This window comes from Caretta caretta, chromosome 1, assembly GCF_965140235.1.
Source record: "Caretta caretta isolate rCarCar2 chromosome 1, rCarCar1.hap1, whole genome shotgun sequence".
NCBI lineage: Eukaryota > Metazoa > Chordata > Testudines > Cheloniidae > Caretta > Caretta caretta.
This window is the reverse complement of record NC_134206.1, coordinates 8,066,083-8,078,070: the sequence shown is the minus strand read 5'-3', so window position 1 is coordinate 8,078,070 and position 11,988 is coordinate 8,066,083. Positions and strand designations below refer to the sequence as shown.

General features: G+C 47.6%; 1 protein-coding gene across 1 annotated transcript; it reads right to left on the bottom strand.

The window, feature by feature from the left end:
• Positions 1 to 3,717: 3,717 nt before the first annotated feature.
• Positions 3,718 to 9,079, bottom strand: LOC142069069 (olfactory receptor 52P1-like). The gene is made up of 3 exons (XM_075119414.1): positions 9,043 to 9,079; positions 7,927 to 8,693; positions 3,718 to 3,747 (listed from the first exon to the last, which is right to left on the bottom strand). Exons 1-3 carry the CDS (start codon positions 9,077 to 9,079, stop codon positions 3,718 to 3,720), a joined length of 834 nt encoding a protein of 277 aa, XP_074975515.1.
• Between the last annotated feature and the right edge of the window lie 2,909 nt (positions 9,080 to 11,988).

Below are 11,988 nucleotides of genomic sequence, written 5' to 3'. Positions count from 1 at the left end.
AAATCACACCTGGAGTTGCAGCTAGCGAGAGATGTTAAGAGTAACAAGAAGGGTTTCTTCAGGTATGTTAGCAACAAGAAGAAAGTCAAGGAAAGTGTGGGCCCCTTACTGAATGAGGGAGGCAACCTAGTGACAGGGGAAATGGAAAAAGCTAACGTACTCAATGCTTTTTTTGCCTCTGTCTTCAGGTACAAGGTCAGCTCCCAGACTACTACATTGGGCAGCACAGCATGGAGAGAAGGTGACCAGCCCTCTGTGGAGAAAGAAGTGGTTCGGGACTATTTAGAAAAGCTGGACGAGCACAAGTCCATGCGGCCAGATGCGCTGCATCCGAGAGTGCTAAAGGAGTTGGCGGATGTGATTGCAGAGCCACTGACCATTATCTTTGAAAACTCATGGTGATCGGGGGAAGTCCCAGAGGACTGGAAAAAGGCTAATGTAGTGCCCATCTTTAAAAAAGGGAAGAAGAAGGATCCTGGGAACTACAGGCCAGTCAGCCTTACCTCAGTCCCTGGAAAAATCATGGAGCAGGTCCTCAAGGAATCAATTCTGAAGCACTTAGAGGAGTGGAAAGTGATCAGGAACAGTCAGCATGGATTCACCAAAGGCAAGTCATGCCTGACTAATCTAACTGCCTTCTATGATGAGATCACTGGCTCTGTGGATGAGGGGAAAGCAGTGGACATGTTGTTCCTTGACTTTAGCGTAGCTTTTGACACTGTCTCCCACAGTATTCTTGCCAGCAAGTTAAAGAAATATGGGCTGGATGAATGGACTATAAGGTGGATAGAAAGTTGACTAGATTGTCGGGCTCAACGGGTAGTAATCAATGGCTCCATGTCTAGTTGGCAGCCGGTATCAAGTGGAGTGCCCAAGGGTCAGTCCTGGGGCCGGTTTTGTTCAATATCTTCATAAATGATCTGCAGAAAAGGACCTAGAGGTTACAGTGGACGAGAAGCTGGATATGAGTCAGCAGTGTGCCCTTGTTTCCAAGAAGGCCAATGGCATTTTGGGATGTATAAGTAGGGGCATTGCCAGCAGATCGAGGGACGTGATCGTTCCCCTCTATTCGACATTGGTGAGGTCTCATCTGGAGCACTGTGTCCAGTTTTGGGCCCCACACTACAAGAAGGATGTGTAAAAATTGGATAGCGTCCAGCGGAGGGCAACAAAAATGGTTAGGGGACTGAGGAGAGGCTGAGGGAACTGGGATTGTTTAGTCTGCGGAAGAGAAGAATGAGGGGGGATTTGATAGCTGCTTTCAACTACCTGAGAGGTGGTTCCAAAGAGGATGGTTCTAGACTATTCTCAGTGGTAGAAGAGGACAGGACAAGGAGTAATGGTCTCAAGTTGCAGTGGGGGAAGTTTAGCTTGGATATTAGGAAAAAAATTTTCACTAGGAGGGTGGTGAAACACTGGAATGCGTTACCTAGGGAGGTGGTAGAATCTCCTTCCTTCGAGGTTTTTAAGGTCAGGCTTGACAAAGCCCTGGCTGGGATGATTTAATTGGAGATTGGTCCTGCTTTGAGCAGAGGGTTGGACTAGATGACCTCCTGAGGTCCCTTCCAACCCTGATAGTCTATGATTCTATGATTGCATCATGAGATGTAACAATAACTCTGGATTTGGGTACCCGCCGTCCCCCTTTTCTCTATCCACGAGAGGTCAGTTGTGTGACTGCTCGTCTTCAGTAAGTCACTTACACAGTTCCCTCTCAATGCTGGAGCCACAGGTTGGGTGCCTGGGAGCACAGATGCTGAATCAGCCATTCTGTCCTGGGCATCGTTCCCCATGTGATCAGTGAGGAGACATTCCTGTAATCCCACTGTTCCTCCCCCATTTTCCTCCTCTGCGACCCCCTTTAGGACACATACCCCTGTGCTCTCTAGAGTGGGAGCTATCCCCTGTTCATGCGTGAAGGACTAACAGCTAACAGCCTGGACAGATGTCTCAGTGGCAGGCTCCAAACCCCTCTCCCTTTCTCAGGTGGCCTTGCCTCCTGCTGCTTTGTTAAAGGAACCCATAACCACCTCTTCAGTAGTTTCTATGATTCTATCAGTCTTCTCTGGGCTCCTGTAGAGGGGTGAGCACCCCACTCCGGCCCTGAAGGGGTTAAAACAGCCCTGGGAGAGGGCTGCTCTTGGGAGCCAATAGTAAAAGCAGCCCTGCAGAGGGCTGTGGCTGGAGAAAGGGAGTGAAAGCAGCAAACCCAGTTGATTGGGGAAGCAGCCACAGCTGTGGCCAGCCCAATCAGGGCCCAGCTGGCCCTTTGAAGAGGGCTGCCCCACTGAGGCAGGGTGGGGATAGAGGGTTGGGGGGCTCCCCTGGGAGGGGAAACCCAGAGTAAGGGGGTACTGCTGGAGGCAGAACCCTGACATTAAAGGGCACCGGGGTTCAGGAGGTACATGGGGCCTGAGGCAGGTGAGACACTGGCCAGAAAGAGGCGCTCCGAAGCTGCAAAGGGCTAATTCCCAGGACCACCAGCACAATGTGCCGCACCAGTGAATCTTTCCTTCACTACAGCTCCCCTCTGGAACACATCTCCCTGTGCTCCCTAGCATTGGGTTTTCCCCTTGTTTAGCTTCAACATTGACATTTTTTCCCTAAGGCAACGCTGGCCTTAGCTATAGGGCAGGAGCTGGTCTCAACCACCCCTACCCCTGGAAACATGCAGCTTCCCTCTCTTGTAGAGGAATCAAGGAGACCTCTCATTCTTTGAGCAGTTCCTGGGACTTTCCCCTTTCCCTCTGAGGTCCCAACAGAAAGCACCTTCTTGCTGAAGGTGGACACTCTAACAGCCTGAGCTACATGAAAGAAATCATTGCCAATTAGCTTATCAATAGGATTATCGTCTCCTACCCCCACTGATAAAACAGCTTCCAAACCTTTGGTTTCTATGTGCACTTTAGCCAAAGGCAAAAGGATTTTGTAACAGCAAAATAATAAAAGTTCTGCCATCTGTGCTGTCAGTATGTCTCCTTGTTGCAGTATACCTCTCCTAACCACTGAAATTTCTGCCCCTGTATCTTCCCACCCAAGGTGTTCCCTGCTATTAATGCTGACAGCCTTTAAGTGCTTCATGCCTAGTTCAGCAGAAGCTAATTTTAGAAACCTTATGATAAATGACAGGTGCCCAAGGGGCTTCTGTGCTCAGAATCGCAGCATTCACATGGGCTATCCTGCTTTCTTTGAGCACAGGGCATTTATTCCTCAGGTGATCAGTGAAATTACAATGATAGCACCTCCTGGACTCTTCCGTTTTCACAGGAGATTAGGGTTGGGAATTAGAAGAATGGGGTAAAATGGGACCATACTTCCCATCAAGTGTAAACCCCTCTGTCTGTGGTTTATTCACAATAATTGCTTGTCTTCTCAAAATCATCAGCTACAGAAGCCATCTCATCCACAGTTTTCACCTTTTTGTCCCATAGACACTGTTTCACATCATCTTTACCTGTGTTTAAAAAGTGTCCTGAGAAACAAGTTCAAACATTCCTTCAAACCTTGTAACACCTGTGCCCCTTACCCACTTTCCCATCTAGCCCGGGGCAGTAGCCTGACCAGTGTAAGTTTATTTTCCACTACAATCCTCCCTCAATGTGGAGAGGACAATGCACCAGCCCCCGTTCCTTAGCAGATTTCCCTTTACACTTCAAACAACAACTATCTTAGATAAAAATATTAAAATGATTTATTTACTACAGAAAGTGATTATCACTAAGAAGTGTACAGCTCAAAGTAGATGACCTAAAAAATAAAGCAAAATCGCAATCTGAGTACTATAAACTAGACAGGGTTTGAGTCAAGCAGAATCTCACCCTGATGGCACAAACACCCTGATTGGACAATCTTCCATACACAGGCCAGGATTTCTCCTTTCCAATCTGGGACCACCTCCCCAGTCAAAATCTTTTCCCTCCAGATGTGTCTTCTGGTGTTTTATTGTGGGGGGAGTGTGGCTAAGTGTTGATGTCACTTCCCTGTTTTATAGCTTCTGCCATGTTCAGGGAACTTCATTTTTCCAAACAAAGCCCCAAGCACTGTCAGTGGGAAAGTATAGGCACAAGATGGAGTCCAATGTCACATGACCTGGTCACATGTCCTTGTATCCTTCAATGAGTCATCACAGGGACCATTACCCACATTCTGGCCAGACATCTACAGGAAAGTCCACCAGGTGGGGAGAAGGCAGGAATGTCTGTGAGGGGAGGGCTCCTGCCTCATACTGGGAATGAGGGGCGATCAACAGGTTATCTCAAGTGCTTATATACAAATGCACAAAGCCTTGGAAACAAGCAGGGAGAACTGGAGGTCCTGGTGATGTCAAGGAACTATGACGTGATCGGAATAACAGAGACTTGGTGGGATAACTCACATGACTGGAGTACTGTCATGGATGGTTATAAACTGTTCAGGAAGGACAGGCAGGGCAGAAAAGGTGGGGGAGTAGCACTGTATGTAAGGGAGCAGTATGACTGCTCAGAGCTCCGGTACGAAACTGCAGAAAAACCTGAGTGTCTCTGGATTAAGTTTAGAAGTGTGTGCAACAAGAGTGATGTACTGGTGGGAGTCTTCTATATACCACCGGACCAGGGGGATGAGGTAGATGAGGCTTTCTTCCGGAAGCTCACGGAAGCTACTAGATCGCATGCCCTGATTCTCATGGGTGACTTTAATTTTCCTGATATCTGCTGGGAGAGCAATACAGCGGTGCATAGATAATCCAGGAAGTTTTTGGAAAGCGTAGGGGACAATTTCCTGGCGCAAGTGCTAGAGGAGCCAACTAGGGGGGGCGCTTTTCTTGACCTGCTGCTCACAAACCGGGTAGAATTAGTGGGGGAAGCAAAAGTGGATGGGAATCTGGGAGGCAGTGACCATGAGTTGGTTGAGTTCAGGATCCTGATGCAGGGAAGAAAGGTAAGCAGCAGGATACGGACCCTGGACTTCGGGAAAGCAGACTTCGACTCCCTCAGGGAACGGATGGCCAGGATCCCCTGGGGGACTAACTTAAAGGGGAAAGGAGTCCAGGAGAGCTGGCTGTATTTCAAGGAATCCCTGTTGAGGTTACAGGGACAAACCATCCCGATGAGTCGAAAGAATAGTAAATATGGCAGGCGACCAGCTTGGCTTAATGGTGAAATCCTAGCGGATCTTAAACATAAAAAAGAAGCTTACAAGAAGTGTAAGGTTGGACATATGACCAGGGAAGAGTATAAAAATATTGCTCGGGCATGTAGGAATGATATCAGGAGGGCCAAATCGCACCTGGAGCTGCAGCTAGCAAGAGATGTCAAGAGTAACAAGAAGGGTTTCTTCAGGTATGTTGGCAACAAGAAGAAAGCCAAGGAAAGTGTGGGCCCCTTACTGAATGAGGGAGGCAACCTAGTGACAGAGGATGTGGAAAAAGCTAATGTACTCAATGCTTTTCTTGCCTCTGTCTTCACTAACAAGGTCAGCTCCCAGACTGCTGCGCTGGGCATCACAAAATGGGGAAGAGATGGCCAGCCCTCTGTGGAGATAGAGGTGGTTAGGGACTATTTAGAAAAGCTGGACGTGCACAAGTCCATGGGGCCGGACGAGTTGCATCCGAGAGTGCTGAAGGAATTGGCGGCTGTGATTGCAGAGCCATTGGCCATTATCTTTGAAAACTCGTGGCGAACCGGGGAAGTCCCGGATGACTGGAAAAAGGCTAATGTAGTGCCAATCTTTAAAAAAGGGAAGAAGGAGGATCCTGGGAACTACAGGCCAGTCAGCCTCACCTCAGTCCCTGGAAAAATCATGGAGCAGGTCCTCAGAGAATCAATCCTGATGCACTTGCATGAGAGGAAAGTGATCAGGAACAGCCAGCATGGATTCACCAAGGGAAGGTCATGCCTGACTAATCTAATCGCCTTTTATGATGAGATTACTGGTTCTGTGGATGAAGGGAAAGCAGTGGATGTATTGTTTCTTGACTTTAGCAAAGCTTTTGACACGGTCTCCCACAGTATTCTTGTCAGCAAGTTAAGGAAGTATGGGCTGGATGAATGCACTATAAGGTGGGTAGAAAGCTGGCTAGAGTGTCGGGCTCAACAGGTAATGATCAATGGCTCCATGTCTAGTTGGCAGCCGGTATCAAGTGGAGTGCCCCAAGGGTCGGTCCTGGGGCCGGTTTTGTTCAATATCTTCATAAATGATCTGGAGGATGGTGTGGATTGCACTCTCAGCAAATATGCGGATGATACTAAACTGGGAGGAGTGGTAGATACGCTGGAGGGGAGGGATAGGATACAGAAGGACCTAGACAAATTGGAGGATTGGGCCAAAAGAAATCTGATGAGGTTCAATAAGGATAAGTGCAGGGTCCTGCACTTAGGATGGAAGAATCCAATGCACCGCTACAGACTAGGGACCGAGTGGCTAGGCAGCAGTTCTGCAGAAAAGGACCTAGGGGTGACAGTGGACGAGAAGCTGGATATGAGTCAGCAGTGTGCCCTTGTTGCCAAGAAGGCCAATGGCATTTTGGGATGTATAAGTAGGGGCATAGCGAGCAGATCGAGGGACGTGATCGTTCCCCTCTATTCGACATTGGTGAGGCCTCATCTGGAGTACTGTGTCCAGTTTTGGGCCCCACACTACAAGAAGGATGTGGATAATTTGGAGAGAGTCCAGCGAAGGCCAACAAAAATGATTAGGGGTCTAGAACACATGACTTATGAGGAGAGGCTGAGGGAGCTGGGATTGTTTAGCCTGCAGAAGAGAAGAATGAGGGGGAATTTGATAGCTGCTTTCAACTACCTGAAAGGGGGTTCCAAAGAGGATGGCTCTAGACTTTTCTCAATGGTAGCAGATGACAGAACAAGGAGTAATGGTCTCAAGTTGCAGTGGGGGAGGTTTAGATTGGATATTAGGAAAAACTTTTTCACTATGAGGGTGGTGAAACACTGGAATGGGTTACCTAGGGAGGTGGTGGAATCTCCTTCCTTAGAGGTTTTTAAGGTCAGGCTTGACAAAGCCCTGGCTGGGATGATTTAACTGGGAATTGGTCCTGCTTTGAGCAGGGGGTTGGACTAGATGACCTTCAGGGGTCCCTTCCAACCCTGATATTCTATGATTCTATGATTCTTCCATGGCCCATTATGTGCTCATTGATGGGCCATCAACTTGAATAGTCCTCTCATAATGTGCTGGCTCAACTAGATGTAAGCTACCATGTGGGAGTTACCATAGGAACAAACACATTTGAAATACAGGTCATTGTAAATATTCTTATCTTCAGATACAAAAATGAGACATGCATACAAATAGGATAATCATATTCAGCAAACCATAGCTTTTCCACTAACACCTCACATGACATAGTTTGTACAAGATTTGTGGCAACTATATAACAGTGGTGAATATGGGGGTTCCAGGGTGTTGCTTTGGGGTACAGTGAGTTACAGCAACATATCTATCAAACTAGAGCTCTCTAAGGTCTAATTTTGTGTTTTAATATAAGCCATACATCCATGTCCCAAGCCATGGTTCAGAGCAAAGAAAATTGAATGAGTGATTTTCCAGCTACCCATCACATGTGCAATATGTGACCCCCTGAAAATGTCCATCTCACTTTCATTGTTCAGCGAGTGTCTCCTGCACTTTCCGTTTGTCAGACCTCAGCCTCACACACATTGCTGGATAAACAGACAAGGAAGGAATTTGTGCCTTGGGGAAGTTTTTAACCTAAACTAGTAGAAATAAGCTTAGGGGGTCTTTCATGCAGGTCCCCACATCTGTACCCCAGAGTTCAGAGTGGGAAGGGAACCCTGACAAGGGCCCAGCACCATGTCACCAGCCAGCTCTGCATGGAGCTTGGTCTGAGAGCCAGAGCACCAGGAGAAAACTTGAGGTCCCTTTATGAGTAAAGGGCTGGAGCAGCCTATCCCAGATCTCTTGGGTCCTCACCCAGTAGATGTTGGGGTTTAGCATAGTGGGCAGCAGGAGGTACCTGTTGGCCATGAGAATGTGGAAATGCAGGGCCACATTGTGCCCAAACCAGTGCATGGGGAAGGAGAAGAGAGCTGGGATGTAAGAGTTTAAGATGACACAGAGGTGGGAGCCACAGGTCCCAAAACTCTTGAGCCAGGCGTCCTTTGTGGGGAGGCTTAAGATGGCCCTGAGGATCTGGGTATAGGACACAGCAATAAAAAACACATCCAGACAGATCACCAAGAATGCCACAGAGAGGCTGTAGTAACTACTAGTGTGGATGTCAGCACAGGCCAGCTTCACCACAGAGATGTGCTCACAGTGTGTGTGGGCAATGATGATGGTTCTGCAATATGGCCACCTCCTCACCAGGAAGGGAGTGGGCAGTAGGAGCATGGATCCGCGAAGCACCATGGCCAGGCCAATTTTGGCCACCATGGGGTTTGTCAGGGTAGTACAATGTCTCAGGGGATCGCAGATGTCCACATAGCGATCAAAAGCCATGGCCATGAGGATCCGAGACTCCATCGTAGAGAAGCTGAGAATGAAGTACAGCTGCAAGAGGCATGCACTGAATTTGATCTCCCTGGAATTGAACCAGAATATGCTCAAAATTTTGCATAGGATAGACATAGAAAGGACTAGGTCGGTGATGACCAGCATGCAGAGGAAATAATACATGGGCCCATGGAGGCTCGGCTCCCTCTTCACGATGAACAGGATGGCGAAGTTCCCCAAGATGGCTATGGCGTATATGGTGCAGAAGGGGATAGAGATCCAGATATGGGCTGAGTCCAGGCCAGGAATGCCCAGCAGGATGGAGGTGGAGGGCTTCGTGAAATTGGTTCAGTTGGAATCTGACATGGAGTAAGAAAGAAGGTGTCCTATCCTGAGGCACAGTGGTGTCTCTTGAATGTACTGTACATTCCCTGACTTCCTTTATGTGCCCAGGGTTTAGGGTGATGGTGGCAGGACAAATACCATATTCACCCTCCCAACAAAGGACACCCAGCTCAAGATTTTTGGGACCTGCAGCTCCCACCTCTGTGTCATCTTAGCCTTTTACATCCCTCATCTCTTCACTGCCCTCACGCAATGGTTTGGGCATAATGTGGCCCTGCATTTCCATGTTCTCATGGACAATGTGTATCTCTTGGTGCCCCCCACGCTATACCCCATCATCTATGGGGTGAAGACCCAACAGATCCGGGATAGGCTGCTCCAGCTCTTTACTCAGAAAGGGACCTAGAGTTTTCTCCTGATTCTCTGGCTCTCAGACCACGCTCCATGCAGAGCTGGCTGGTGATATGGTGCTGGGCCCTTTTCTTTGAATCACTGACTGGCCAGTCAAAGAGACTGTCAAGGTTCCTTCCCCACTCTGAACTCTAGGGTATAGATGTGGGGACCTGCATGAAAACCCCCTAAGCTTATTTTTACCAGCTTAGGTTAAAACTTCCCCAAGGTACAAACTATTTTCCTTTTTCCCTTGGACTTTATTGCTGCCACCACCAAGCGTCTAACAGATATATAACTGGGAAAGAGCCTGCTTGGAAATGTCTTTCCCCCCAAAATCCTCCCCAAACCCTACACCCCCTTTCCTGGGGAAGGCTTGATAAAAATCCTCACCAATTTGCATAGGTGAACAAAGACCCAAACCCTTGGATCTTAAGAACAATGAAAAAGCAATCAGGTTCTTAAAAGAAGAATTTTAATTGAAGAAAAAGTAAAAGAATCACCTCTGTAAAATCAGGGTAGTAAATACCTTACAGGATAATCAGATTCAAAACATAGAGAATCTCTCTAAGCAAAACCTTAAGTTACAAAAAGACACAAAAACAGGAATATCCATTCCATTCAGCACAGCTTATTTTCTCAGCCATTTAAACAAAACATAACGCATATCTAGCTAGATTACTTACTAAGTTCTAAGACTCCATTCCTGTTCTGTTCCCAGCAAAAGCATCACACACAGAGAGAGAACCTATGTTTCTCCCCCCGTCCAGCTTTGAAAGTATCTTGACTCCTCATTGTCATTTTGGTCAGGTGTCAGCGAGGTTATCTTAGCTTCTTAACCCTTTACAGGTGAAAGCGTTTTTCCTCTGGCCAGGAGGGATTTTAAAGGTGTTTACACTTCCCTTTATATTTATGACAGAGACATTAAATCCTTTCCTGACATTACTGTGCTGTGTCAGCATCACAAACTGGGCAATCTGTCTATGAACAACTCATAGAGTTGCCACCTTTCTAATTGGTGGTAACTGGAAGCATGATGCCCCACCCCTGTACCATGCATCTTCCCCCAGGTTCCGCCCCTGCTCTGCCTCTTCCTCTCAAGGCCCCTCCTGCAACTCTCTCCTCCCCTCCCCACCCCCTGTCACTCTATGGATTGTCCCGGTGACACTCTGCACTCCAAAGCACCCCATATTTACCACTGTGATGTTGTCAAGGTTCCTTCCCCACTCTGAGCTCTAGGGTACAGATGTGGGGACCTGCATGAAAACCTCCTAAGCTTACTTTTACCAGCTTAAGTTAAAACTTCCCCAAGGTACAAATTAATTTTACCCTTTGCCCTTGGAATTTCCACTGCCACCACCAAACTTTAACTGGGTTTACTGGGAAACGTAGTTTGGACACGTCTTTCCCCCAAAAATCCTCCCAACCCTTGCACCCCACTTCCTGGGAAAGGTTTGGTAAAAATCCTCACCAATTTGCATAGGTGACCACAGACCCAAACCCTTAGAATCATAGAATATCAGGGTTGGAAGGGACCTCAGGAGGTCATCTCATCCAACCCCCTGCTCAAAGCAGGACCAATCCCCAATTAAATCATCCCAGCCAGGGCTTTGTCAAGCCTGACCTTAAAAACTTCTAAGGAAGGAGATTCTACCACCTCCCTACGTAACGCATTCCAGTGTTTCACCACCCTCCTAGTGAAAAAGTTTTTCCTAATATCCAACCTAAACCTCCCCCACTGTAACTTGAGACCATTATTCCTTGTCCTGTCCTCTTCTACCACTGAGAATAGTCTAGAACCATCCTCTCTGGAACCACCTCTCAGGTAGTTGAAAGTAGCTATCAAATCCCCCCTCATTCTTCTCTTCTGCAGACTAAACAATCCCAGTTCCCTCAGCCTCTCCTCATAAGTCATGTGTTCCAGACCCCTAATCATTTTTGTTGGCCTTCGCTGGACTCTCTCCAATTTATCCACATCCTTCTTGTAGTGTGGGGCCCAAAACTGGACACAGTACTCCAGATGAGGCCTCACCAATGTCGAATAGAGGGGGACGATCATGTCCCTCGATCTGCTCGCTATGCCCCTACTTATACATCCCAAAATGCCATTGGCCTTCTTGGCAACAAGGGCACACTGCTGACTCATATCCAGCTTCTCGTCCGCTGTCACCCCTAGGTCCTTTTCCGCAGAACTGCTGCCTAGCCATTCGGTCCCTAGTCTGTAGCTGTGCATTGGGTTCTTCTGTCCTAAGTGCAGGACCCTGCACTTATCCTTATTGAACCTCATCAGATTTCTTTTGGCCCAATCCTCCAATTTGTCTAGGTCCCTCTGTATCCTGTCCCTGCCCTCCAGTGTATCTACCACTCCTCCCAGTTTAGTATCATCCACAAACTTGCTGAGAGTGCAATCCACACCATCCTCCAGATCATTTATGAAGATATTGAACAAAACCGGCCCCAGGACCGACCCTTGGGGCACTCCACTTGATACCGGCTGCCAACTAGACATGGAGCTATTGATCACTACCCGTTGAGCCCGACAATCTAGCCAACTTTCTACCCACCTTATAGTGCATTCATCCAGCACATACTTCTTTAACTTGCTGACATCTTGGATCTTAGAACAATGAAAAGCATTCAGTTTTCTTACAAGAAGACTTTTAATAGAAGTAAAGGAATCACCTCTGTAAAATCAGGATGGTAGGTACCTTACAGGGTAATTAGATTCAAAACATAGAGAATCCCTCTAGGCAAAGTTACAAAAAAGACACACAGACAGGGATAGTCATTCTATTCAGCACAGTT

Coding starts and splice junctions, on each gene's coding strand:
- LOC142069069 (XM_075119414.1), bottom strand. CDS start 9,079: ATGGAAATGCAGGGCCACATTATGCCCAAACCATTGC. Junction 8,694..9,042: donor CATTATGCCCAAACCATTGC/GTGAGGGCAGTG, acceptor TATACGCCATAG/CCATCTTGGGGAACTTCGCC. Junction 3,748..7,926: donor TAAACCCCAACATCTACTGG/GTGAGGACCCAA, acceptor TTTATTTTTTAG/GTCATCTACTTTGAGCTGTA.